The sequence below is a fragment of the Drosophila teissieri genome, chromosome 2R, assembly GCF_016746235.2.
Source record: "Drosophila teissieri strain GT53w chromosome 2R, Prin_Dtei_1.1, whole genome shotgun sequence".
In the NCBI taxonomy this organism is placed as follows: domain Eukaryota; kingdom Metazoa; phylum Arthropoda; class Insecta; order Diptera; family Drosophilidae; genus Drosophila; species Drosophila teissieri.
This window is the reverse complement of record NC_053030.1, coordinates 11,386,508-11,412,265: the sequence shown is the minus strand read 5'-3', so window position 1 is coordinate 11,412,265 and position 25,758 is coordinate 11,386,508. Positions and strand designations below refer to the sequence as shown.

Sequence of the window (25,758 nt, the reverse complement as noted above, 5' to 3'; positions counted from 1 at the left end):
CTTTGTGATAACCATCATTGCCTAACTATCTTTTGGCAGCTTTAAGTCGTTTAATATATTTCGCTTTTATTACTCAAAAATATTTATGGTGTGTATACACTGTCGCCGGGCGCAAAAATTTAAATTTTATACTGTTCATATCATGTGTACCCTTTTATTCCATTTAATACTTACGCAATTTGTAAATAAAGTAGTCTCTTTTTAGTCAATTGTCATATGGGCATTAATGTATTTTCACTAAATATTGCATTGAGTGATTAGACTTACAATTATACATAAATTAATATATTTAGAATAATTTAAGCGTAATGACGACGACAGACAAAACAATTACGCTACCACTAAATTTAAATACTCTCGCGCGCTTTCCTATATACGGGGGATAACGTTGACGTTTATACGTTTTAATTAATACATGCATATTTTCTATGTAGTTCGCTTAACCGAGTTTGTTGTAATATTTAGAATGCACTTTGCAAAGAAGTAACTGTGTCTATTAAGAGAAGTTCATCACGGGAAAGTATTTTCCCAGCCGTCGGATTTTCTTCATGGTGACAAAGCATTTAGAGCCGGTAACGTGTATTGCTTTGGTAAGGCTTTTATCCTCCAAAATCAAGTCGATTTGCTCGATTGAGTTTAGATTATAAATATCTTTTGGTGTTTCGTTGGACTTCTTGCTGTTGGCTGCTGGCTTCTGGCTGCTGATGTGGATGATGCTCTGGGTGTGATTGTTGTTGTTGTGATTGTGATTGAAGTTCCTACTAAGATTGGTATTGTTATTAAAATATTGCTCTTGTTGAAGCGTTGCTTTGGCTGCATTCAAAGTATTCATGATTTGGTCCGTGGCATTTGTGGCGTCTGCCTCCTCGTCGTACTCTTCCTTAGTTTCGGCAACGGAGAATGTGCTAGTATTCAGGCTGAGTAAAGAGTATCTCTGATCGATATGTTGGGTGGACGAGGACGACGAGGATGCTGCCTCGCTCTCCGCGTAGCATCGATGCCGCATCTCGTATTCTTGAGCCTCTGTGATGCGGTCCAGCGACTGGCTCTCGCGAATGCGTCGCCTTCTATTTGTGGAATTTCCTGTTGTAGCTGTGGTGCTATCCGCCACCTGCCTATCAGCGTGGGAATGCTTGTCTACATGATCCTTGTGCTGTTTCCGATTTTTTTGGCTGTGAGATTTGCGATTTTCATCGGATTTATTATTTGGCTAAAAGCGAAGAATGGGTCTTTAGTAACTGTCTCACTGATAATTATACAATAGTAATCGTACCTCTTTATACTGCGATTGTCCCTCTTTTTTGCCACTTACGGAGCTGCTTTTGGAGATAAAACTACCTGCATTGCCGGCCGAACCGGGCGGCGGATATAGCTGATCCTGCGAGTCGCTGGAGTCGTCATGCGAGTCTCGTCGATGCATGCGAAACCGCACTGGCGTGTCACCGACAAATTTGTTAATCTTTTTCTTGTTGCGTGTCTTGGTGTCGTCGTCTGAGGCCTCCGAGCTGCTGCAGGAGGGCGTCCGAATCTTGTTCAGCTTTGTGCGTCGGTGCGTGAGCACCGGATTCTTGCTACTGCTAGGAAGCGGCTTGAGCTTGCCGATCTCCAGCTCCTTTAGACCACTTAGGGTGTCCTCATCGATCTTGGCACTCTTCTCCATCTGCTTGAGCTTATGGGCCAGCGTTGCATCCACCGAGACGACAATCTTTGTACGTGAATGACTTGGCACTCCGCTATTAGCTATCTGTTCCCCTTTTGTTTGATTTCCGGACTCAGAGGTGGAACGCTCATGCATTGGCCTATTAAAGAGAGAATCTGAGGAGGCCTCACGCCGCGACGACGTCACCTTTAATTCATTGCCTATCGCCGAGCATTCTGTGGCAGACTCCTCTTCGTCCTCCTCACGCACAATGCTGCATTTGCGACTGCGCTTGTCCTGTCGAAAGCACTTGCATTAATTAGATTTACTGCAGTTCAAATGGATTGCTAATTAACTTACCGGCTTGCCACCGTCGTTGGCAAACTGAGCTGCTGGAGTCACGTTAATGCTGATGGGTACTCCACCTTTCTGGGCATCTGTTGGACTTGGTTTCTCAGGCACTAGCTTGCGACTCGCATCTCCCACTCTGAATATACATATTACAGATTAAGAATTCAAATTGACTAATTCAACTCACTTAATGCTGGCATCATTCAGAAGCCTCTGTTTTTGAGCCAGCTCTTCTCGCCTCCGTCGCAGACGTAATTCCGCCAACAAAAAATATGTGGCTGTTATATGATTGTACTTATTTTTGTCAAGAGCTCTGTAATGACATCACTTGGCGTTAGCTCGAATAAATTGATATAATATTTTAGCTATACTCACTGCAATATCTCTTCCTTGGACGCAATGTTTCCGTTTATCATTTTTTGTATGATAAAGGCGTGATCCTCTTCGCCCAACTGTTCGCGGCTGACCAAAGGCAGAAAGTGCTCTGAGGTGGAGGTCGTCGAGTCGGGCTCATCAATTGGCTTTAGCCAGGCCGATGAAGCAATCTCTTCCACAGTGGCCCGTTTCTTTGGATCCCGCACCAGCATTGAGGCAATTAGGTCCCGGCAATCAGTGGACACGTGCGAGGGTACCGTGTACTTACAGTCCATGATCATGGTCAGAGTTTCCGAGTCGTTGGCCTTCTCGAAAGGCGCCTGACCGCAGACCAGCATATACAGAATTACTCCCAGGGACCAAATGTCTGAAGGGATGGAATCAACTGATTAGCTGAGGGTTATGGTACATTTTTGTTGTTGACATACCGACTGCAGGCGCATCGTATGAGTCGCCCAGCAGGATCTCTGGGGCCGAGTAGGCTAAGCTGCCGCAGAAGGTTTCTAGCTTTTGGCCCGGCAAGAACTTGTTGCTAAACCCAAAGTCTGTGAGCTTGACGAGACCCAGCTTTTCGAAAAACACCACGTTCTCCGGCTTTAGATCCCTGTGTAGGAGAATTAAATGTTATGTAAATCAGTGATCGACACATTACGGCGTACTATCAGTTGGAGCGCGCTCTCACCTGTGAACCACGTGAAGCTGATGACAGTACGTGATAGCACGTAGGATTTGGCGGAAATACTTTCGGGCTAGTTCCTCGCTGAGCCCCGAGTCGTGCTTCATTATGTAATCGTATAGATCGCCACCATCGCCCAGTTCCAAAACCAAGTACAGCTTGGTCTGGGTATCAATAACCTCGTACAGTCGCACAACATTTGGGTGCTGCACCAATTTCATGCATCTGGGGAGGATAAGTGCGGCGGGATTATTAAATAAATTGTTGATTTAGATTGCTATTGCTACTTACCGCACTTCCTGAAACAGATGCGCCTTGGACACATCGTCCAACTTGGTCTTGTCCACCACCTTGACCGCCACCTTAGCGCCGGTGAACACGTGCCGTGCCAGCTTCACCACCGCAAAGTGTCCGGATCCCAGAGTCTCCTCCAGATCATAGAGTCCGGCAATCTTGCCGTCGCTCACCCCGCCAACGGGCTGCGTCTCCAGCGTCATGATGGCTCCTTGGCACTCTTCCAACGGCCTGCGTGTTGGGCACAACTATCCGCGATTAGCTAAAACTATAATTATAGAGCTCTATCATTTCGTACACGGGATGTTTCGCAGGCAAAGTGCTGCTTCATGAACGGATATTGATGTAATAGCTGGCTGCCTGAATGGAGGTGGGCAGTAGCCCATCCCACAGAGGCACGTGTACATTCATCGCCTGCTCCCAATTAATGATTCATTTGGATGTGTCCTTTTTACATTCGATTCCCAACAGGAGCAGCGGAAAAGCAGGGCTGTTACACAAGGGAATGCGGAAAGGCAGGGCCGTTTTACCTTATACAGCGGAGGGGGAAGTCGAATCTCCGCCAGCAGATGCAGGAAAAACTATGAGGCGTCACCCATTCCGGTGTGGGGACGACTAAACCAGGCTGATCACTGGCCGCTCGAACGTCTCGCAATAAACTCTTGGCCCTTATCACTCATGAAAACGCTTAGTTACACTTTTTGTATACACATTTTCGACTATTTTCTGCGTTTTTTCCCCCGAGTTTCAAATCAGTGTGGCCGACACTCTTAAAGTGGGGATGGCACGCCAGCGATGCTCTTACATAGATGTATCGTATTGGAAAAAATTATGAAATATTTAAATTATTTATACTTGTTATAAAGTTTACCTAATTTAGTGTTAAGTTAAATTACTAAAAATTTTAAGCGATATCATTACTAATACGCGACCTAACTATTTTAGATGAAACATATTCGGTTGACTCACGGTTTTTTGTTTTGGTCACACTAGCAAGGAATACCAAAAATACCAACCAAAATCGCAAACGCCTTATCTGCGGTCGTTTCCAATCAAAATTCTCAATTAAAATATAAAACTACAGAATACTGGCAGTTAGGGAGCTATAATGAGTTTGAGTCCCAACCCAAATCAGCACAATCCACATGTAGAGCACCGCAACCGCACCGCAAACAGCAGCCAGAGCCACAAGGTAACGTGTGGACGGTGAACTCCGCTCCAGGCGAGCAGTCGTACTTGTAGGCATTGTTTAATGCTCGATTACATGACTTTCGATTTTCTCTCGGGCAGCTGGCGAACGGCTATGCCATGGGTGACCCGAGGAGCAGCCGATGTCACGACAAACTCTTCAGCGGTTCGCTTAATTCACTGGCCAGGCGGGAGGATTCAAGCGCCAGTGCCAGTGAAGGCAAAGACAACGCCAAGGGCTCGGGCACGGGACTCGTCGGCCTCCAGAACATCGCCAACACCTGCTATATGAATTCGGCACTGCAGGCTCTGAGTAACCTTCCGCCGATGACACACTACTTCATCAACTGCAGCGACCTTGTGGAGTATATAGCAGAGCAGAGCGCCCGTCGCTGCAAGCCAGGCGGTCTGGCCAAGAGCTACCGCCGCTTGATGCAGGACATCTGGCAGGATGTCGATGATCCCAAAGGTTCACGCTTTCACCCTCTCAATCGGAAAACCTACTAAAGTTTGAGATTTTACAGAGTTTATTGCCCCGCGTGGTATTTTGTATGGCATTCGCACGGTTCATCCCATGTTTCGGGGCTATCAGCAGCACGACACCCAGGAGTTCCTGCGGTGTTTCATGGACCAGCTGCATGAGGAGCTGACAGAGCAGGTCTCAATGCTGCCACAGACGCAGAACCAGCCCCAATACCAGTCACAATCGCAGCCACTTCAGCAGCAGCAGGCCAGCGAAACGGATGACGAAAACGAGGATGAGGTGGCGCCGGTGTCTTTGACGCCTGCTTCCGAGAGTGAGTACGACACCTGTGAAAGCAGCATGTCGGAGCAATCGGCAGAGGTGCTGCTAAAGACGGAGTACTTTGTAACGCCCTCTAGGACAAATGGTTCAAACAATGGCCTGCCAGAAGGCCACACGGTGCATTTGCAACCAGCACCGTTGCAGCATCAGCAAAAAAGTGCCACCTCCACCGAACAGAAACCAGTAGAAGCAGCGCGCTCTATAATCAGCGACGTGTTTGACGGCAAGCTTTTGTCTTCGGTGCAGTGCCTGACCTGCGATCGCGTGTCCACACGCGAGGAAACATTCCAGGACCTCTCGCTGCCCATTCCCAACCGTGATTTTCTGAACGTTCTTCACCAAACCCATAGCATAAGCGTGCAAAGTTTGAATGCCGCTGAAACCTCGGCTAGGACCAACGAGGGCTGGCTTTCCTGGATGTGGAATATGCTGCGCTCCTGGATTTACGGACCCTCGGTAACGCTCTACGACTGCATGGCCAGTTTTTTCAGCGCAGATGAGTTGAAGGGAGACAACATGTACAGGTGAGAAGTCCCTTTGAATTTATAGGCTTTTTACTCATCAGTGTATTTACTTTTCAGCTGCGAACGCTGCAACAAGCTCCGGACAGGAATAAAGTACTCCCGCGTTCTTACTTTGCCAGAGGTTCTGTGTATCCACTTGAAGCGGTTTCGAAACGATCTTTCTTACAGTTCAAAAATCTCGTCGGACGTATACTTTCCATTGGAGGGCTTCGACATGCGGCCTTACATTCACAAGGATTGCAAGAGCGAGGTGGCCATTTACAACCTGTCGTCGGTGATTTGCCATCATGGAACGGTGGGTGGTGGCCATTATACTTGCTATGCACGCAATGCGCTGAACGGAAAGTGGTATGAATTTGATGATCAGTTTGTGACGGAGGTTTCTTCGGAGCTGGTGCAGTCCTGCCAGGCGTATGTTCTGTTCTACCACAAACACAACCCCCAGATGAAGCTAGTCAGGGATCAGGCAATGACTTTGTCGACTTCACATCCCTTGTGCGATTCGGACATTCAGTTCTATATAACCCGCGAGTGGCTCTCCAGATTGGCTACTTTTTCAGAACCAGGACCTATCAACAACCAGGAGATGCTGTGCCCCCATGGCGGGATTTTGCATTCCAAGGCGGACGTGATCAGCCAGATTGCGGTGCCAATCTCTCAGCCGCTGTGGGACTATCTCTACCGGACTTTCGGCGGCGGACCAGCCGTAAATATAATTTTCGAGTGCGAGATCTGCAAGCGGGCAGCGGAGACGCTTTCTCGCCGTCAACAATATGAACTTAACGAGTTTACTAAATACAACGGACTGCAAAACGAATTTGAATCGACGGCCATTTATGCAATCGCAATGCCATGGCTGCGCTCCTGGCAGCAGTTTTCGCGTGGAAAAACTCACAAGGATCCGGGGCCAATTACCAACGAGGGCATTGCTGCTCCCACCGAAAATGGTTCCCAAAATGGAAGTGCCACTGTGAGCTGCGTGCGATTGGGCTCGGATTATGCCCAGCTGAATGCGCGCTTGTGGCGATTTCTGCATAACATCTATGGTGGTGGGCCGGAAATAATACTCCGACAGGCTCTCTCAGATGACGACGATGCCGAGGAAATAGAGATCATCGACCAAGATGATGAGTGCGACGAGGATGAGGATCAGGATCATGATCAGGATCAAGAAGATGAAGACGAGGAGATTGCGACAGCCAGCTATCAGCACAATCATTCCGACACCGAAAGCAATTTGGGGCTCCGCACTACTCCGAGTCCAAGTCTCAGTACCAGTCCCAGTCCAAGCCTAACTGGCAAGCGTCAGCCGATGGAGGCGGAGTCGGACTTGCGACCAAGTAGTCCGAAGTCCAAACGCAGCCGGTCAAAAATGAAGGTGTCCGCCCTGCGTTTAAATATGCGAAAGAGAGGCAAGCGCAATCGCAGTGCCTTCAAGCAACACGCCGAGATGTTTGGAGCTAAAGGTGGGTAATAGATTGATGGTTATTTTTATACAAAACCACCTTTATTGGATTGCAAATCTTTCTTTAAATCTACTTTGTAGGAAACTACAATGCCCACACCAATGCCGAACCCTTAGTGTCTGAGAAAAAGGATAAGGATAAGGACAACGACCGAACTGTTGCATTTCCGAGCGAATACAGCTTACCTATTTCGATACCATTCCAAAGTGACAATTTCCAGGTGAACGGCGTGCACGAGAAGTCACGTGACAAGGGAAAACTGCGGAACAGTTCAAAAAGCGGCAGCACTGCTGCCACCAAGGAGAACGTCACGCTGCAAAAGTTCGTGACCCTGCGCGAGGCCAATGGGCCGAGTGACGAGACTGATATTTGATCGACGGCGCCTGAGGATCGAGGAGGAGGAGGAGGAGGACGAGGACGAGCAGAAGGCGAAGTTAGTGCCCTTGGCCAGAGTCACAAAACGGCACCGCCTAAACACAGGCCAAAATCCAAGTTTAGGCGTAAGCGTAAACGTCAGTAGTTTTATACCTCAGTGTTTTGATGGGGTGGAGGCTATATAAAGTATGTAAAAACTGTATTTATAAATTAATCGTATTGCTATCCCGGCGCCTTACCAGTAATGTTATCCCAGCTACTGGCCAAGGGTGACTTTGTATATATAGTATGGGAGTGCTTTAATTGGTGTAACGATAGTGAATAAATCGTAGAAATCTTGGTCAAGCTGCGGCTTCTCTGAATCTAGGCTTTCAGCGTGGCCCAGATAAAAAAAAAAAGAAAATCAATCTCTGTTTTAATTTCATTACGGTTAGGGTGGCCCGCCCCGCACAGCATTGGTCCACTCAAGAGCGGTGGGCTATTTATAGAGGACCGAGCGTAGAGCACGGCAGCAGATGTGTTCTGCTCTTCAGCTGGCCCAGTTTATAGAAATTCAGTGAGGCGTGCGGAGGTGGATGCACATCTCGCAACTGTTTGAGAGTGCGGACGAGATTCTCCGACTGAAAACCATCTCTTTTTGGATTGTACATCTGCCTTGCCACCATGAATCCCTGCCATGTGTGCGAAGAGCCGACGAAGAACAAGTGCTCCAACTGTAACCAGGTCTCCTACTGCAGCGTCCAGCACCAGAAGCAGGACTGGAAAACGCACAAGCCCAGCTGTCATCCATTCAAGGTACTGCGGTACTAATATCCAAACGTAAAAGCTCCGATGGCCCAACATAACCTCAACCCCAACCCCTTTGCAGATCGCCCACAATGAGCAACTGGGCCGGCATCTGGTGGCCACTCGCACCATCAAACCCTACGAGATAGTCCTCAAGGAGGCGCCACTGGTCCGGGGACCAGCGCAGATCTCCGCGCCAGTTTGCCTGGGCTGTTTGAACGGCATCGAGGCGGAGGATCACATCGAGTGCGAAAAGTGCGGATGGCCTCTGTGCGGACCGGAGTGCAAGTCCCTGGATGAGCACAAGGCGGAGTGCCGCCTCACCAAGGATCGGGATCAGAAGGTTAATGTCCAGGAGTTCGGTGGACCACATCCCCTCTACACGTGTTTGAGCACCGTACGGTGCCTACTGATTGGCGAAACTAGTCCGGAGAAGGCCAGCAAGTTCCAGGAGCTGGAGTCACTGGAGTCCACCAGAAGGGGGTCCAACCAATGGAAGGCGGATCTGGTCAGCATTGGACAGTTTATTCCAAAGTGTGTATTGAATGAATACTATAAACATAAACAATCGTATCTTATCTCTCACCGATATGAGTACGTTGGTCTGGCATTTGTCTGTGGTCATAAGTATTTATGATTGGATCGCTATCAAAATTATAATCTAATAACATAAAATTATTTCAGCAAGTTAAACAATATTTCAATTTCAGTTCTTTATGATAGAGTTTGTTGAAATTTGATCTTTTCAGGTTCTTTAAAACCCAGAAGTTCAGCGAGGACGAGATTATGAAAGCAGTGGGTGCTCTGCAAATAAATGGGCACGAGGTGCCCACCACTGATCCTTCCCATGTAGCGGTCTTCTATACTGCCTCCTTCACGGAGAACTCCTGCCTGCCCAATCTGGCCAAGAGCTTCAACAAGAACGGGCACTGCATCCTCTGGGCACCGCGTGAGATCAAGAAGAACACCCACCTGAGTATCTGCTACTCGGACGCCGTGTGGGGCACCGCCGATCGCCAGCGCCATCTGATGCAAACCAAGCTGTTTAGGTGCGCCTGCGAAAGATGTGTGGATGTCACCGAGCTGGACACCAACTACAGCGCTATCAAGTGCGAGGATCGCCAGTGCGGTGGACTGATGCTGCCCACCAAGGCGGACGACTGGAACGGAAGTTGGCGGTGAGTCTCCATGTGCCTACATCCAAGTCATCGTGAAACGTATTTTCCTTTCTAATCTCTTCTAGTTGTCGCGAGTGCCACAAGCAGGTGCAGAAACACTACGTTGAGCGGATTTTGGAACGGGCTGGCAAAGACATCCAGAGCATGGAGAAAAACGTTGAAAATGGATTGAAGTAAGTACAAGTTATTTACTCCAAAAAAGTTGATTATTTCTATATTTTTAAATCGCGCAATTCTTTATTTCACAGATACCTAAAGCACTACGAAAAGTGGCTGCCGCCGCAACATTTTCACATGAGTGAGATTAAAATCCTGCTCGTTCAGCTTCTGGCCAAGGATCAGAAGGAGCTAATGGTGATTCCAGACGACAAGCTGCTGCTGAAGCTGAATTACGCCAGGGAACTTGTTGAGTTGTACGAGAAACTGACGCCGTGTAAGTGTTTATGTCGATTATTACGTATACGCAGTGTTATCTCAAGTGGTTGCTTGTTATTTACTCGGCAGGCGAAGTTCGCACGCTCGGCACGCTTTGCTTCGAGTTGCACTCGGCTATTGCCGAGCAGACTCGTCGTGTAGCCCTTGAAACGAGCCTGTCGCCCAAGGATCGACTGGAGGAGTCCTTGTTCTATGTGGACAAGTGCGTCAACTACCTGCAATACGAGTCGGACATCTTCATCGAGGGTCACATGCTCAAGCAGGCCAAGATCAACCGCGATGCCCTTCGCATGGTCATCAGGATCTAGGATCTAGGCAACTAGAAAAAAACGCGAATGAAATCAGAGAACGTGCCTGTATAGAAATTGCCAATAAACTGTCATAGCTAGATCCCTTGAATTGTAGATAATCGGTGGAAAACCGGCGTGAAACTGGCCAGTCATGTCATCAGTCACTAGTCCAACGTCATGGGTTGCCGTCCGAGTTGAGTTCTATAGTACGAGTATATGTATATTCCGCACTGTGAGTAAGCCGTGTGGACGATAAGGATAAGATGCGTGTGAGCCAGCAGTGACATGTTAATTTTATATTGCCATTTTCCCAGCAATTGGAGACCCATGTGAAACTGAAAAGTATTATGATTAATTCAATGAAAGCCTCGTTCATTCATATTGCTTCAGCTGGAAGTAATCGTAAGCTGTTAATCTTGTATATCTATATAAGTATGTATGTATGCATATATTTGATTAATCGTCTATTATTCACAATGCGTGATAACGATATCTTCAATTTATCTGAGGAACGGAATTATGGCAAACGTCACATTGACAACGCAGTTCGCTATTTTATAACCTTGTAACCTTTGATTTCATTTAATCTCACACAGAATCACGTTGGCTCTTGGTAGCACCATTCTCAGTTATATTCGGGTCTTATTAAATAAAATCCACGTTATTATCTTGATATTATATTCTTTATTCAAATGAATGATAACATTTTTCTATTTACTGACCTAGGGCTTTAAAAAAGCAATATAGACCCCCCGTGATGTCAATCAGTCCTTTAGATTTCGCCGGCTCTCAGGTTCCTAGCCATATGATTGTGGCCGGTTTCATCAGATTCGGTTTCACGTGCAGCCATTAAATTCCATTTGATCACGTATTTCACAAGCAGACCAAACTCACCGTTAGTCTTAAGAATGGTATACACGTTCAATATGTTGATAAACGAGCATTATCAGTTGATAAGGCTTCACTCTGGCCCGGTGGACATTCAAATATAAACCCCCACCTGCTGCCATAGTCTAATAGTCTGTTTTAGTCTGCGTTGCCATTGGGTTCTTCTTTCCATACGAACTGATATTGATATTTATATTGATATTTGCCCTCTAGTTATATACGAGTTTCCACAATGACCGTTAAGAACGGCGATGTCGTCAAGGACGATGTGAATTCGCGATCGCAGTACAAAACGAACATCGTCCTGGGCGCCAAACTAGAGGATTCGGAGCGAGATCAGAAGAGCTTGTGAGTTTCCAAAAGTGTGTCAGTACGAGAAGTCCTTTAGGACATTAAAAGTTAGAAAGCGGGAACATTGAATTGTGCTGTGCAAAAAAAAAAGCAAACTTAATGTGCCATTGTGAGAAATGTGGCAATAATCTCTATAAATCTTGTTAATGGCTAAAAACTAATTAATCTAATCGATGCTTAAAAGTAATAAGGAAGACATTATTTTATTAATTGACATGTTTTCATCGAGTGCCCAATGCCATTGAAGTTGTTCACCCTTTAGAAATGTGCACTTGAACGATGACATTGCTTAATTTTCATACGCATTGTTTGCGTACCAAGAGTATTTTAATTGTGTACCCTTTGTCGAGGAGTTATACGAAATATTGGAAAAGATTAGACAAAATACGTTTTATTTGCAAGGGTTTTTTTACTTAAAAAATAGCTTAAGTTAAACGAAATGATTTAGCTATGAAAAGTTTGATCCTTTAATAAATGCTATTTTGGGTTAATTTTTTGTAGACGTCCTATAAGTTATACAGCTTATAAAACACATCAAAGATTATATAGATAGTGGGCCAAATGTAAATAAGTTAGGGAAATAATAAAGTGTAGAATGCCTTCGTTATAAAATTCAATCAATTACTACTTTATCGTCCATTAAAAGCTAATGAGTTAAGCTTCGACTACACAACTGAGAGCCACCAACCGACCAGGTAATCTAAAAGCGACACTCAGCTATATGCTAGCCATATCAAACTATAGATAGTAACTTCGTCGTGCAAAAACCGAAGCCGAAGTCATTGCGTTATTGGTTGTTGCAAACCACTTCCCACGGAGAATGTTAGCAGGAGATAAGGATGGTGGCGATTGGTGATTCGTAGCATTGAGGGGTTCATGGCAATGGCGTCAATAGAATCACTCACTGATAACCATCTATGATTGGCGTGCGCGCCACCCTTTATTATTATTGCAGTGAGCCCAACAAACCGAAAAAGAAGTCCAAGCATGACGAGGCGGATGCCAGCGGTGAGGAAGAAGGCTTCCAGTACAAGGAGGAAGTGAAGCAGGTTAGCTACCTCCAGATGTTTCGGTATGCCACCAACAAGGATCGTGGACTCTATTTGGTGGGACTACTGTCTGCCGTGGCCACAGGCCTGACCACTCCGGCTAACAGTTTGATCTTCGGAAATCTCGCCAATGTAAGTTTAAACTCATTTTAGAATATCATTACAATATCTTGACCTACATCTATCTTAACAAATAAGGACATGATTGACCTGGGTGGAATGGCGGCGGGTGGAAAAACGTACCGAGCTGACGATGATGCGGGTACTATGCTCCTGGACAAAGTGCGAGACTTCTCCCTGCAGAACACCTACATCGGCATCGTTATGCTGGTGTGTTCCTATCTCTCGGTCACGTGCTTCAACTATGCGGCCCACTCCCAGATCCTCACCATCCGCTCAAAGTTCTTCCGCTCCATTCTCCATCAGGACATGAAGTGGTACGACTTTAACCAGAGCGGTGAAGTGGCCAGCCGAATGAATGAGTAAGTGACTCAAACGTCTTATCAATTCTTTAGTTAATCACGGAATTATTGTCATACATAACCACCATATAAGAAGTCATATGTTTCTTATCGGTGACTTTTCATATTTACCTAATCGAAGTTAGAAAATCAGAGACATGCCAATCTAATTAAATGGTGTACCTTTTTCAGAGATCTCTCCAAAATGGAGGATGGCTTGGCCGAAAAAGTGGTCATGTTCGTCCATTACCTGGTTTCCTTCGTGGGATCATTGGTGTTAGCCTTTATCAAGGGCTGGCAGCTATCCCTGGTGTGCTTGACCAGTCTGCCGCTGACTTTCATCGCCATGGGCTTGGTGTCCGTGGCCACGTCCCGGCTGGCCAAAAAGGAAGTGACCATGTATGCCGGTGCTGCCGTGGTGGCCGAAGGCGCTCTCTCCGGGATTCGAACCGTAAAGGCTTTTGAGGGCGAGGAGAAGGAGGTGGCCGCGTACAAGGAGCGCGTGGTTGCTGCCAAGATCCTAAACATCAAGAGAAATATGTTCTCCGGTATTGGATTCGGGCTGCTTTGGTTCTTCATCTACGCGTCCTATGCTCTGGCCTTCTGGTATGGAGTGGGTCTGGTAATCAAGGGATACAACGATCCCGCATATGAGAACTACGATGCAGGCACCATGATCACCGTGTTCTTCTCAGTGATGATGGGTTCCATGAATATTGGAATGGCGGCTCCTTACATCGAGGCATTTGGCATCGCTAAGGGCGCCAGTGCCAAGGTCTTCCACATCATCGAGCAGATTCCGGACATAAACCCCATTGATGGGAATGGTAAAAAGTTAAAGGAGCCCCTTACCACCATTGAGTTTAAGGACATAGAGTTCCAGTATCCCACGCGACCAGAGATACCCATTCTGAACAAATTGAACCTGACGATCCATCGCGGCCAAACGGTGGCTCTGGTGGGTCCCTCCGGCTGTGGCAAATCCACCTGCATCCAACTGGTCCAGCGATTCTATGATCCCCAGGCTGGTGATCTCTTCTTCAATGGTTCCAACCTGAAGGACATCGACATTAACTGGCTGCGCTCTAGGATTGGAGTGGTGGGCCAGGAGCCAATCCTCTTCGGCACTTCCATATACGAGAATATCAGGTACGGCCGAGAGGACGCCACTCGCGAAGAGATCGAGGCAGCTGCTGCCGCCGCCAATGCTGCCATCTTCATTAAGAAGCTACCCAAAGGATATGATACTCTGGTGGGAGAGCGAGGAGCTCAGCTTTCCGGAGGGCAGAAGCAGAGGATTGCTATTGCTCGCGCATTGATTCGTGACCCCGAGATCTTGCTGTTGGATGAAGCCACATCTGCACTGGATACAGCCAGTGAGGCTAAGGTACAAGCTGCCCTGGAGAAGGTCAGCGCTGGTAGAACAACCATCATCGTGGCCCACCGTTTGTCCACCGTTCGTCGGGCAGACAGGATTGTGGTGATCAACAAGGGTCAAGTGGTGGAGAGCGGAACGCATCAGGAGTTGATGCAGTTGAAGGATCACTACTATAATCTAGTAACCACTCAATTGGGCGAGGATGATGGCTCGGTTCTTAGTCCCACTGGTGACATCTACAAGAACTTTGACATCAAGGATGAGGACGAGGAAGAGATCAAAGTACTGCACGAGGATGAGGACGAAGATGTCGTGGTTGCAGACAAGAAGGATAAGAAAAAGAAGAAGGTCAAGGACCCCAACGAGGTGAAACCCATGTCGGAGGTAATGAAGATGAACCAACCGGAATGGTTTCAGATCGGAGTGGGCTGCATCTCCTCCGTCATCATGGGCTGCGCCATGCCCATCTTTGCCGTGCTCTTTGGTAGCATCCTTCAGATTCTTTCGGTTAAGGACAATGATGATTACGTGCGCGAGAACTCCAACCAGTACAGTCTGTACTTCTTGATCGCTGGTATCGTTGTGGGCATTGCCACTTTCCTGCAGATTTACTTCTTCGGAATCGCCGGCGAGAGACTGACGGAACGCCTGCGAGGACGCATGTTCGAGGCCATGCTGAGCCAGGAGGTGGCCTGGTTCGATGATAAGGCTAATGGTACCGGAAGTCTGTGTGCCCGACTCTCCGGAGATGCTGCTGCAGTTCAGGGTGTAAGTTGATATGGGATTTCGCATTTGTAATTTATCTAATGATTGCAATGTTTCTTCAGGCCACTGGTCAACGAATTGGAACCATCATTCAATCGATTTCTACTCTGGCATTGGGCATTGGCTTGTCCATGTATTACGAGTGGAGTTTGGGATTGGTGGCTCTTGCCTTCACGCCCTTCATCCTGATCGCCTTCTACATGCAGCGTACTCTTATGGCAAAGGAGAATATGGGCTCTGCCAAGACCATGGAGAACTGCACCAAGCTGGCCGTCGAAGTGGTTTCTAACATTCGTACTGTAGCTTCTCTGGGTCGTGAGGAGATGTTCCACCAGAACTACATTGGCATGCTGATTCCAGCGGTTAAGGTAAGTGTATATACATACATATAATATATGTTGTATATATTCCATTTTCGTCCTACTAGATTTCCAAGAGGAATACCCACTTCCGAGGAATGGTCTACGGCCTTGCCCGATCCCTGATGTTCTTTGCCTATGCTGCTTGCATGTATTACGGAACCTGGTGTGTGATTAACCGTGGAATCGAGTTTGGAGATGTGTTCAAGTAAGTGGCGAGACCATCACACTTAACTAGAAGGATTATCTAACACCTTCCTCTCTTTTAGGGTATCCCAAGCCCTGATCATGGGCACAGCTTCCATTGCCAATGCATTGGCCTTCGCTCCTAACATGCAAAAGGGAGTTTCTGCAGCCAAGACCATCTTTACGTTCCTCCGTCGCCAGCCGACGATTGTGGACCGACCTGGAGTGTCTCGTGATCCTTGGCACTGCGAAGGAAATGTTCGCTTCGACAAGGTGGAGTTCAGCTATCCCACCCGCCGTGAGATTCAGGTACTCAGGGGGCTGGATCTTACAGTGGGCAAGGGTCAGAAGATCGCCCTGGTGGGTCCATCGGGTTGTGGCAAGTCCACGTGCATCCAGCTGATACAGCGATTCTACGACGTGGATGAGGGAGCTACTCTCATAGATGAGCGTGATGTGCGCGACGTTTCAATGACCAATCTGCGCAACCAGTTGGGCATCGTGTCACAGGAACCAATTCTTTTCGATCGCACAATCAGAGAAAATATTTCCTACGGTGACAATGCAAGGAATGTGACTGATCAGGAGATCATCTCTGCGTGCAAAAAGTCCAATATCCACGAATTCATCGCTAACCTGCCCTTGGTAAGAAGCCTTATCTTGAACTTTCTTTCGAATTTATAGTAATATATTATCTAAACCCTTAGGGTTATGATACGAGAATGGGCGAGAAGGGTGCTCAGTTGTCCGGAGGTCAGAAGCAGCGCATTGCTATTGCGCGAGCCCTCATCCGGAATCCCAAGATCATGTTGCTTGACGAGGCCACTTCTGCCTTGGATGCTGAAAGTGAAAAGGTTTGTGTACAGCCCCCTTATACTCGTATATAGGAAATCCATATTAATTTCTTTATACTTTTTCAGGTTGTCCAAGATGCACTCGATGCCGCCTCTGAGGGACGTACCACGATCAGTATAGCCCACCGACTCTCCACCGTCGTCCACTCGGACGTGATCTTTGTCTTCGAGAACGGATTGGTGTGTGAAGCTGGAGACCACAAACAGCTGCTTGGGAATCGGGGTCTCTATTACACGCTCTATAAACTTCAGAGCGGAGCCATGTAGATAGATTGTAGTAGGTTTAGCCAATTATCAGCTTAGTGAATTGCGAACAACATCGTCTAGTATCTGTACAAAAACACCATAGTTAAGTTAACATAAGATTATTTATCCCCCCTAAATGTTTAATATCTCCAGGAATTTAAAAATGAATTTTAATCAGAATTTCAAGTCAATAGTCTAAGAAATAAAGATATTTTTGTATGTAAATGTTTGTTTTTGTTTTATTTTAAGTTTACATCGATTTGTTTAAATTTAATTGCATATTACCCAGTCAATTTGGTTATCCACTGGAAACCAACATACAATTTATCTTAAATTTAAACCTCCAAATGAGCATCTGCTTAGTTGTCCGCGTCTACAACGCCGTGGCCGCCTTGCGAATTAAGTTTTTGTGCTGTGCTCGTTATTGTACAACTACAACTAGTTTAGAAGATACGTAAAAATAATCAAAATCTTACAGGAACACAACACAACGGTGACCACGCGTTTCAAATGAGGGAGAAACTTGATTGATTGCATAATAAACAATAAAAACTTTATGCAGTCTTTCATTGATACTCCCTGGCGGCTTGGACTTCGTCTGTTTACTTGGAAGTCTTATCGTCTGATTCGACCTACTCGCATCTGATAGTTTACTTCACATTTTGGGTAAATGCTTGTGGCTTTGTGTGATCCATGATTCAAAAAAGGAATATGAAGTGTTTTGTGTTTAACGTAGAACTTAATCGAAATCCAGAAGCGGTTATTATTAAATAGGGGAACAACAACTATGACTATGGTTGCCTAATTTAGTTCTTCTCTTCCTTCTTGGCATCGCCGGAAGTGTCGCTCGAACTGCTGCTGTCGGAGGAGCCGGCTCCTGCGTTGCTTTCGCGCTCAGCGGACATCTGAAATGGAATGAATATATAAGTATATGTAACGTACAATGAGTATATCCATACACACCTTCTTGTAGGCCAGCTCGAACAGCTTCAGAGAGGACTGCTGCAGGGAGGAAGTAGCTTTCCTGACCTCCTCAAGGTCGGCAGTCTCCTTGTTGGCCAGCAACGTGCGCAGATCAGCAATTTCCTTCTTAAGCTTCTCGCACTGCAATTAATTGGGAATATGAGTACTTTCTTAAGATAAGAGTCTTCTTTAAGTGCTTACCTCCTCAGCGGGCAGCTGGCTCTTGAACTCCTCCATCTTGGTCTCAGTGTCGTGGACTATGCTCTCGCCCTGGTTGACGATCTCAATAAGTTCACGCTTTTGCTTGTCGGCCGTTGCGTATTCCTCGGCCTTCTTGATCATGTTCTCGATTTCGTCCTTGCTCAGACCACCGCTGGACTGGATGACGATCTGCTGTTCCTTGCCAGTTCCCTTGTCCTTTGCAGACACGTGCACAATACCGTTAGCATCAATATCGAAAACAACCTCGATCTGGGGCACGCCTCGAGGTGCAGGGGGAATTCCGACCAGTGTGAAGGAGCCGAGAAGCTTGTTGTCGTTGGCCATCTCACGCTCGCCCTGGTGCACCTTAATCTCCACTTGGGTCTGACCATCGCTGGCCGTCGAGAAGACTTGCGACTTCTTGGTGGGAATAGTGGTGTTGCGGGAGATCAGGCGAGTGAACACTCCTCCCAGGGTCTCAATACCCAGCGACAGGGGAGTAACGTCGAGCAGAAGCACATCGGTGACATCTCCGGCCAACACACCACCCTGAACCGCGGCACCAACGGCCACAGCCTCATCGGGGTTCACAGAGCGCGACGGCTGGCGTCCGAACAGTTCCTGCACGGTGGCCTGCACCTTGGGCATACGGGTCATACCGCCAACCAACAGCACCTCGCCGATCTCGGACTTGGCGACCTCGGCATCGGATAGAGCCTTCTGGCAGGGCTGGATAGTACGCTTGATCAGATCACCCACAAGGCTCTCCAGTTTGGAGCGTGTCAGCTTCAGGTTCATGTGCTGGGGACCGGCGGCATCCATGGTCAGGTAAGGCAGATTGATGTCGGTCTGTTGGGAGGAGGAAAGCTCGCACTTGGCTTTCTCGGCTGCCTCCTTAAGGCGCTGCATGGCAATGTTGTCCTTGCGAATATCAAGTCCACTATCCTTCTTGAATTCGGCCACCAGGAAGTTGACGATATGGTTGTCAAAGTCCTCACCACCCAGGAGGGTATCACCATTGGTCGACTTGACCTCAAACACTCCCTTCTGGATTTCCAAAATCGAAATATCGAAGGTGCCGCCACCCAAATCGTAAACGGCAATGCTGCAAGGTTAAAATATTAAAATTAATATTATTTAAAATTTGTATTTACTCGAAACCTGTAGTACTTTGAAATTAAAACCCTTTCAACATTGCTAATAAAAGTTAAATAAGGGAGAACCCATAAAGATATCTAAACACAACAAATATCGTTATTGAACACTTACATTTTGTCCTCCGTTTTGTCCATTCCATAGGCCAGAGCGGCAGCAGTGGGCTCGTTGATCACGCGCAGCACATTAAGACCGGCAATCTGACCAGCATCCTTGGTGGCCTGACGTTGGGAGTCGTTGAAGTAGGCGGGCACGGTGACCACGGCGTTCTTTACGGGAGTGTTCAGGTATGCCTCAGCGGTCTCCCTCATCTTCATCAGGATGAAGGCGCCGATTTGGGAGGGAGAGTACACCTTGCCGTCGGTGGAAGAAACCCAGGCATCGCCATTTGAAGCCTTGACCACCTTGTAGGAGAGGTTAGTGATGTCTTTCTTAACCTCAGGATCATCGAAACGTCTGCCAATCAGTCGCTTGGTGGCATAGAAGGTGTTGGCCGAGTTGGTCACTGCCTGGCGCTTGGCGGGCATGCCCACTAGACGCTCACCATCCTTGGTGAAGGCGACGTGGGAGGGTGTGGTGCGGGCTCCCTCGGCATTTTCAATCACCTTGGCCTGCTTGCCCTCCATGACGGCCAGGCAGGAGTTGGTTGTTCCCAGATCGATTCCAATAACAGCACCTTTGACCTCGCCGGACCTGAAAAAGGGGGTGGGTGGTTTGTTTTACATATGGATAGAGTGCACTGATAAGGCCGGCGGCAACAAGTCCAGATAAGCACCACGTTTCTGGCTATAGATATTTGCAATTATCAAGGCACTTTCTTTTATATATCGTACATTATGATGCAACATGAGGTAGCTTTTGGAAATCTATCTTATGTTTGCCGAGTGCTTACATAATTGGGTTCCGGTATCGAGAGAAATTCGCGAAATAATGAATCGATTTCACTTACTTGTAACGCAGCTGCGATGATAATCCATGGCTAGCACCTGGCAGATTCTGCAAAGACAAAAGGGTGCTCCGCTGTAGAATCTTCGCGCAAAACATGAGACCGCATCATCGGCATGCCGCACTTTATATAATAGTCGGTGGGTCGGGATGGGGGGTATGTACTTACGCGGAACATGCTAGAAGCTCCGGAAATATTGGAGGGCACCACGCCGGCCTGGCGGGCGAGACGGGGCAGAAACTTGGGTACGCGCAGCATTTTGCCTTTTTTACTTCTGCAATTTCACACGAGCAATTGTCAAATTAAAAGCAAAAATTTCGTCAGAACGGCGGAGCACGTTTCTTCCCGTGAGAGGACTGTAAGGTAAGTGATGGACTCGGGTTCGTCTCTGTGCGATGGACACTGCGATAGTTTGCCGCAACTCGCGGGCCAGAGTTGTCAACGGTGTGAAAGTGTTTCTTCAACTATTTGTGGTGTACAAAACTTTAAATATTTCACTTGCCCTTCAGCACAAAGTGGTTTGAAAACATAGTAAACGAAAGCAAACTAGATGGAAACAGAGAAGTTCCATAACTCCATAAGTTCTGTTTACAACATTTTAAGGCCGCTATAAAAAGTTTAGTTTGGATAAGAGCTTGTTTACTTTACTTATTTCAATTAGATTTTTTAATTTCATTGCTTAAATTGAATTTATTACAAAAATAAATAGTTAAATCAAGAGAAATTATAACAAATTTAACCTTTGATTAATTTCTAAAGGAGTTCTTTGTGATTTAAAATTTACCAGCATTACTTTTAACATCGTCCCATCTCTAGCTGACGATGGTTAGTGACCCCATCAGCAGTTCGCCGCTTATAGTATGACCGCATCCTCCACAGTATGACCGCATCCCACAACAAAACCCTATTGGAGCAAACCATCGTCAACTATCGGAACATTCAACACATGTATAGTCATTGCGTAAAAGTACCCAAAAATTTCGAAATCCAAAATTAACATAGAACGCCGGTGAGGTCCGTGCGCTGTCTCGTCCCCGCCCCTATTTGAAGCCGAGCAGGAACCGCGGGACCAGTTCACCGCCATGGCTTCTGATCACGAGGAGTCCGACGCAGAGCTGGACGAGAACTACTATACGTTTCTGAATTTGCCCCGCGATGTACGTGCAGCGTCACCGGCCGGTACACTATTCCACCGATCTAATCCACTTCTCTCGATCCCTAGGCCACCGTGGAGCAGATCAACACAGCGTACCGGAAACAGAGCCGCATGTTCCACCCGGATAAGCACCTGGAGCCGGATAGCAAGAAAAAGGCCGAGATCATGTTCAACCGCACGAAGCGTGCTTATGAGGTGCTCTCGGATCCCCAACAGCGGGCAATCTACGACTCGGTGGGCGAGAAGGGACTGCGCACCGAGGGCTGGGCGATTCTGCACCGGACAAAGACACCGGATGAGATTCGAGAGGAGTACGAACGGCTGGCGGAGGCGGCCGCTGAAAGACGTCTTCAGCAGCGGACCAATCCTCGTGGTAACATCACCATCAACGTGAATGCCACGGAGATCTTTGCGCCGTACGACGACTCCGAAATGCCGCGCGTAGAGATCGGCTCCATGAGCATTGCCCAGTCCATCGAGGCTCCGATAACGCGCAAAGATATGATCATCATGAGCGGCAACCTGTACTCATCCAATGGCAACGGCAGCGGTGGCTTTGTGATCGCCGGACGCCGGCTGCTCAACAAGGGCTGGCTAGAGCTGTGTGCCGGAGCGGGTAACGGATTTCTTCTGGGTCTTAAGGGTAAGTGTTAGCTTTTATATCTGATGTACAATGTGCATTAACATTTATTTTTTAGGCGGCCGCACTCTTAGCCAAAAGCTAACGCTAAATGGAGGCACTAACCTAAACTTTCGTGACCAAGGTGTCATACCCGCCCTGTTCTCCACGCTGGCCGTGCAGCTGGACAAGCACACGATGGGTAGCCTAACGCTAAATGCTGGTCCGCAGTCCTCCATGTCCACTCAGATCGATCACTCCAAAGAGACTTACTCACTGAGTTCGTCACTGGTGATTGGAACGCCGCATGTCTACTTCGGACTTTCCTACACCCGCAAGATGATGGAGAATGAGCTCAAGCTTAAACTGGCGGCAAAGTAGGAAGATTGCATTTACTTAAAATCCGATTTAATAATTTCCTTCGTACAGAGTTGGAACCTTCGGCTTTATGGGAGAGTATGGAGTGGAGAAAAAGGTTTCCAAGTACAGTTCTGTAACGGCCACGGTTTCGATTGGCGTGCCTTCTGGAGTCATACTTAAATTCAAGTGAGTGAATTTGTAAACCGGAAAACACCGAAAATTACCGACACCCTCCTCCACAGAATACTTCGTTCAAATCAATCGTATGTGTTCCCTATCCATCTAAGCGATGAGATAGTACCAGCTGCAGTTTTCTACGCCTCGGTGACTCCAGTGATCGCGTGGTTCTTCATTAAAAAGACTGTTATGGACCCAATGGTGGCGGAGCGAAAGAACATTGAGGTGGAGCGGACAAAGCGTCAGAATGAGCAGAGACTGACCGCCAAGAGGCAGGAGGCGAGTGCTGCTGTTCACCTAATGCAGGCCACGTACAATAGGATCATGACTGAGGAGCTGGCGAGGAAGGGGCTGATTGTTTCACGAGCCGTCTACGGCTGTACCGCGGAGGGCGGCAGTCAGTTCAAACCAGAGCAGTCGCTCGACGTCACCGTACCCATTCAATGCATGGTCAAGGACGGTACCCTCCAGCTGTATGACTCATCAAAGGTGAGACAACTCCACTGATTGTAATCCGCGTGATATTAATAACATTCCTTACATCTTTCAGAGCGAACTGCCCGGCTTCTACGATCCGAGCATCGGCGATGACAAGATTCTGCGGATAGAGTACACCTATCAAGACCAGTTCAAAGTGATTAACGTCAAGGACAACGAGGCGCTGCGACTGCCGCTGCCAGGATAGTAGGGCCTTAATGCTCTGCACTGCAATTAGTTTAAATCTTCAGTTGTGTTTGTAATTTGTTTTTATTCTTGATAGAAAAGACCCATTCCCAGGACTTGGGGGCAAATAGCAGTTCGCATGTTTCCCCAGTTTACAATACCACTCTGTAACTCGCTATTTTTGGGATGCTTACGAGATCCGAACAGCGCAATAAATCACAAAACCAAGAGAAAGTTCGGACCTAGCTTAAATTATTGTACATATTGCTTTGTAGTTGAAACATCCAGCTTTTCTTTACATTTTAAAATGCATTTATTATATTTAGCAATAACAGACTAAAAATTCTACTGATGTTTTTTTTGAATTTGGCGCCATCAACTATCGACAGTCGGCGATTTATGGCTGCAGCTATTGGCAACTCTGGCAACCCTGGTTGAGGGGGACTCTCAGCTGATTTTTCTGATTGGACCGTGGAGTTGCAAGTTTTAACGTTTTTTGTTCGGTGGGCGAACTTTTTGCGCTTGAAAATGCCAGTTCGCAGCGCCAGAGCGTCGAGCAAGGTATGATGCAATCCTCGGACCATGTCCCTCTTCACAAAGGCGAATATCATACGCTTCCTAGCCGGCGCGATATGCTTGTTGCTGGTGCTTAACTTTGTGGGCTTCCGCACCGACGGAGGCAGCGGCACTTCCCTCAGCAAGCTCAGGTAACTAATCCAATCATATTACTTGTATTGGGGTTATCTTATCAAAACCTTTTTTTAACGGATGCTAGCATTCGGCGCGTGCATAAGTATGCTCATATCTACGGGAACGCTAGCAGCGATGGAGCCGGAGGCGGAGAAGCATCCAGGCTGCCCGCTGCCCCGCTCGCCTTATCCAAAGACAGAGAGCGGGACCAGGAGCTCCATGGCGGACCCAACTCTACCATAAGAACTGTGATTGCCACGGCAAACTTTACTTCCATTCCACAAGACTTAACGCGCTTCCTGCTGGGCACAAACAAATTATTGCCCCCGGGACAGAAATCCACATCCGCCCTCCTTGCAAACTGCACTGATCCCGATCCCCGTAATGGTAAGCTCTGCTTGGCCCTTTTCTTTAGTACAATTTAAGATACGTCTATCGTCTTTAGGTGGACCCATCACGCCTAACACGACACTGGAGTCACTGGACGTTATTGAAGCAGAGCTCGGACCTCTCCTGCGCCCTGGTGGCGCCTTCGAGCCAGAAAACTGCAATGCCCAGCACCACGTGGCCATTGTGGTGCCCTTCCGCGATCGATACGCCCATCTATCAGTTTTCCTGCGCAACATCCACCCATTTCTGATGAAGCAGCGCATTGCCTATCGCATTTTCATTGTAGAGCAGACCAACGGAAAGCCCTTCAATCGGGCTGCCATGATGAACATTGGTTATTTGGAGGCCTTAAAGCTGTACCAGTGGGATTGTTTTATATTCCACGATGTCGATCTTCTGCCGTTGGACGACCGCAATCTTTACAACTGTCCACGTCAGCCGCGGCACATGTCAGTGGCTATAGACACGCTGAACTTCAGGCAAGCGTAGCCAAGAGATAACAGTATAAGCAAAGGTAAATTTACTTTTTCATTTATAGGTTGCCTTATCGATCAATATTTGGAGGTGTATCCGCGATGACGCGTGAGCACTTTCAGGCCGTAAATGGGTTCTCTAACTCGTTCTTTGGCTGGGGCGGCGAGGATGACGACATGTCCAACAGGTTGAAGCACGCCAACCTATTCATATCAAGGTATCCGGTCAACATAGCCCGCTACAAGATGCTCAAGCATCAGAAGGAAAAGGCCAATCCTAAGCGGTCAGTACACTATACTATCATCATTTAGACAAATACAAATGTAATTTGTGTATTTTTGTTTGACAGCTATGAAAACTTACAGAACGGCATGAGCAAAATAGAACAGGATGGAATCAACTCGATAAAGTATGCTATCTACAGCATCAAGCAATTTCCAACCTTCACTTGGTATTTAGCTGAGCTAAAGAACTCCGAGCGCAAAAGCTAGCCTGCATAAAAGACAACGTAACAATACGTGACCTTTCCAACTCTTAAATATGCGTATGTACAAAGGACAACATTACTTTCACGAACGGTAGTCTCTTTTAATAGAATGACAGATCATGGCGGCATGGTTAGAATATTAGGCACATATTGTGTATATGGTAGTAAGTCCAGTAACTATACTCATATTACGATGTAGTATACTTTTAATCCATCATTTAGCTTCAATTCGTAATCCAAGAACAACAATAAGAACTCGTCTCTGTAGCAATAATCCTCCCGTTCACTACTCAAAGTGCTCAATGATACTTATCTATATTATATACCTCTGTTGATTTTTGTATTATTTTATGTTGACTTTCGTTTTTTGTTGTTTGACTATAGTGTTTTATTAACTTCTCAAAAGACAGCTACACCTATTCCTACAAGGTGAAATGTAGATATTACTTTTGTGATATGCAAATTGTTATTCGATCAGAACGATTTATACCAAAATAAACTTATAAAAACTTTTACTATACCAAACCCCCACGCAAATCGATCCATTCAAAAAGCCAT

At 47.0% G+C, this 25,758-nt stretch overlaps 7 protein-coding genes across 7 annotated transcripts; 5 read left to right on the top strand and 2 right to left on the bottom strand.

Moving 5' to 3' along the window:
- Positions 1-227: 227 nt before the first annotated feature.
- Positions 228-4,101, bottom strand: LOC122614665 (SNF-related serine/threonine-protein kinase). Its single transcript, XM_043789285.1, has 9 exons — positions 3,866-4,101; positions 3,333-3,603; positions 3,048-3,266; positions 2,794-2,969; positions 2,366-2,732; positions 2,178-2,303; positions 2,000-2,126; positions 1,274-1,936; positions 228-1,210 (listed from the first exon to the last, which is right to left on the bottom strand). Exons 2-9 carry the CDS (start codon positions 3,536-3,538, stop codon positions 497-499), a joined length of 2,598 nt encoding a protein of 865 aa, XP_043645220.1. The 5' UTR covers positions 3,539-3,603; positions 3,866-4,101; the 3' UTR covers positions 228-496.
- A 238-nt stretch (positions 4,102-4,339) lies between these two features.
- Positions 4,340-8,096, top strand: LOC122614663 (ubiquitin carboxyl-terminal hydrolase 20). Its single transcript, XM_043789280.1, has 5 exons — positions 4,340-4,527; positions 4,626-4,992; positions 5,048-5,852; positions 5,910-7,318; positions 7,399-8,096. Exons 1-5 carry the CDS (start codon positions 4,444-4,446, stop codon positions 7,689-7,691), a joined length of 2,958 nt encoding a protein of 985 aa, XP_043645215.1. The 5' UTR covers positions 4,340-4,443; the 3' UTR covers positions 7,692-8,096.
- A 77-nt stretch (positions 8,097-8,173) lies between these two features.
- LOC122614668 (SET domain-containing protein SmydA-8) lies at positions 8,174-10,482 on the top strand. The gene is made up of 6 exons (XM_043789288.1): positions 8,174-8,488; positions 8,562-9,013; positions 9,229-9,657; positions 9,723-9,830; positions 9,906-10,090; positions 10,162-10,482. The coding sequence occupies exons 1-6, from the start codon at positions 8,357-8,359 to the stop codon at positions 10,398-10,400; spliced, it is 1,545 nt and encodes a 514-aa protein (XP_043645223.1). The 5' UTR covers positions 8,174-8,356; the 3' UTR covers positions 10,401-10,482.
- Positions 10,483-11,417: 935 nt separating this feature from the next.
- LOC122615229 (ATP-dependent translocase ABCB1) lies at positions 11,418-17,087 on the top strand. The gene is made up of 9 exons (XM_043790187.1): positions 11,418-11,618; positions 12,577-12,802; positions 12,869-13,152; positions 13,324-15,277; positions 15,337-15,642; positions 15,702-15,841; positions 15,903-16,464; positions 16,527-16,673; positions 16,740-17,087. Exons 1-9 carry the CDS (start codon positions 11,503-11,505, stop codon positions 16,938-16,940), a joined length of 3,936 nt encoding a protein of 1,311 aa, XP_043646122.1. The 5' UTR covers positions 11,418-11,502; the 3' UTR covers positions 16,941-17,087.
- Positions 17,088-17,638: 551 nt separating this feature from the next.
- On the bottom strand, positions 17,639-20,707 carry LOC122615230 (heat shock 70 kDa protein cognate 5). The gene is made up of 6 exons (XM_043790189.1): positions 20,353-20,707; positions 20,188-20,234; positions 19,353-19,931; positions 18,084-19,188; positions 17,883-18,023; positions 17,639-17,824 (listed from the first exon to the last, which is right to left on the bottom strand). Exons 1-6 carry the CDS (start codon positions 20,440-20,442, stop codon positions 17,726-17,728), a joined length of 2,061 nt encoding a protein of 686 aa, XP_043646124.1. The 5' UTR covers positions 20,443-20,707; the 3' UTR covers positions 17,639-17,725.
- A 387-nt stretch (positions 20,708-21,094) lies between these two features.
- LOC122615206 (dnaJ homolog subfamily C member 11) lies at positions 21,095-23,393 on the top strand. Its single transcript, XM_043790152.1, has 6 exons — positions 21,095-21,341; positions 21,407-21,983; positions 22,039-22,336; positions 22,389-22,505; positions 22,562-22,985; positions 23,047-23,393. Exons 1-6 carry the CDS (start codon positions 21,267-21,269, stop codon positions 23,179-23,181), a joined length of 1,626 nt encoding a protein of 541 aa, XP_043646087.1. The 5' UTR covers positions 21,095-21,266; the 3' UTR covers positions 23,182-23,393.
- A 185-nt stretch (positions 23,394-23,578) lies between these two features.
- LOC122615207 (beta-1,4-N-acetylgalactosaminyltransferase bre-4) lies at positions 23,579-25,650 on the top strand. The gene is made up of 5 exons (XM_043790153.1): positions 23,579-23,866; positions 23,935-24,236; positions 24,295-24,718; positions 24,778-24,996; positions 25,063-25,650. Exons 1-5 carry the CDS (start codon positions 23,742-23,744, stop codon positions 25,202-25,204), a joined length of 1,212 nt encoding a protein of 403 aa, XP_043646088.1. The 5' UTR covers positions 23,579-23,741; the 3' UTR covers positions 25,205-25,650.
- The last annotated feature ends 108 nt before the right edge of the window (positions 25,651-25,758 follow it).

Coding starts and splice junctions, on each gene's coding strand:
- LOC122614663 (XM_043789280.1), top strand. CDS start 4,444: ATGAGTTTGAGTCCCAACCCAAATCAGCACAATCCACATGTAGAGCAC. Junction 4,993..5,047: donor GGATGTCGATGATCCCAAAG/GTTCACGCTTTC, acceptor GAGATTTTACAG/AGTTTATTGCCCCGCGTGGT. Junction 5,853..5,909: donor AAGGGAGACAACATGTACAG/GTGAGAAGTCCC, acceptor TTTACTTTTCAG/CTGCGAACGCTGCAACAAGC.
- LOC122615230 (XM_043790189.1), bottom strand. CDS start 20,442: ATGCTGCGCGTACCCAAGTTTCTGCCCCGTCTCGCCCGCCAGGCCGGC. Junction 19,932..20,187: donor TCATCGCAGCTGCGTTACAA/GTAAGTGAAATC, acceptor CCCCTTTTTCAG/GTCCGGCGAGGTCAAAGGTG. Junction 18,024..18,083: donor GCCAGCTGCCCGCTGAGGAG/GTAAGCACTTAA, acceptor AATTAATTGCAG/TGCGAGAAGCTTAAGAAGGA.
- LOC122615229 (XM_043790187.1), top strand. CDS start 11,503: ATGACCGTTAAGAACGGCGATGTCGTCAAGGACGATGTGAATTCGCGA. Junction 13,153..13,323: donor GTGGCCAGCCGAATGAATGA/GTAAGTGACTCA, acceptor TACCTTTTTCAG/AGATCTCTCCAAAATGGAGG. Junction 16,674..16,739: donor TGGATGCTGAAAGTGAAAAG/GTTTGTGTACAG, acceptor ATACTTTTTCAG/GTTGTCCAAGATGCACTCGA.
- LOC122614665 (XM_043789285.1), bottom strand. CDS start 3,538: ATGACGCTGGAGACGCAGCCCGTTGGCGGGGTGAGCGACGGCAAGATT. Junction 2,733..2,793: donor ATACGATGCGCCTGCAGTCG/GTATGTCAACAA, acceptor CCATCCCTTCAG/ACATTTGGTCCCTGGGAGTA. Junction 1,937..1,999: donor CCAACGACGGTGGCAAGCCG/GTAAGTTAATTA, acceptor TGCTTTCGACAG/GACAAGCGCAGTCGCAAATG.
- LOC122615207 (XM_043790153.1), top strand. CDS start 23,742: ATGTCCCTCTTCACAAAGGCGAATATCATACGCTTCCTAGCCGGCGCG. Junction 24,719..24,777: donor ATAGACACGCTGAACTTCAG/GCAAGCGTAGCC, acceptor TTTCATTTATAG/GTTGCCTTATCGATCAATAT. Junction 24,997..25,062: donor GAAAAGGCCAATCCTAAGCG/GTCAGTACACTA, acceptor TTTGTTTGACAG/CTATGAAAACTTACAGAACG.
- LOC122615206 (XM_043790152.1), top strand. CDS start 21,267: ATGGCTTCTGATCACGAGGAGTCCGACGCAGAGCTGGACGAGAACTAC. Junction 21,342..21,406: donor TTCTGAATTTGCCCCGCGAT/GTACGTGCAGCG, acceptor CTCGATCCCTAG/GCCACCGTGGAGCAGATCAA. Junction 22,986..23,046: donor AGCTGTATGACTCATCAAAG/GTGAGACAACTC, acceptor TACATCTTTCAG/AGCGAACTGCCCGGCTTCTA.
- LOC122614668 (XM_043789288.1), top strand. CDS start 8,357: ATGAATCCCTGCCATGTGTGCGAAGAGCCGACGAAGAACAAGTGCTCC. Junction 8,489..8,561: donor CCAGCTGTCATCCATTCAAG/GTACTGCGGTAC, acceptor ACCCCTTTGCAG/ATCGCCCACAATGAGCAACT. Junction 9,014..9,228: donor ATTGGACAGTTTATTCCAAA/GTGTGTATTGAA, acceptor TGATCTTTTCAG/GTTCTTTAAAACCCAGAAGT.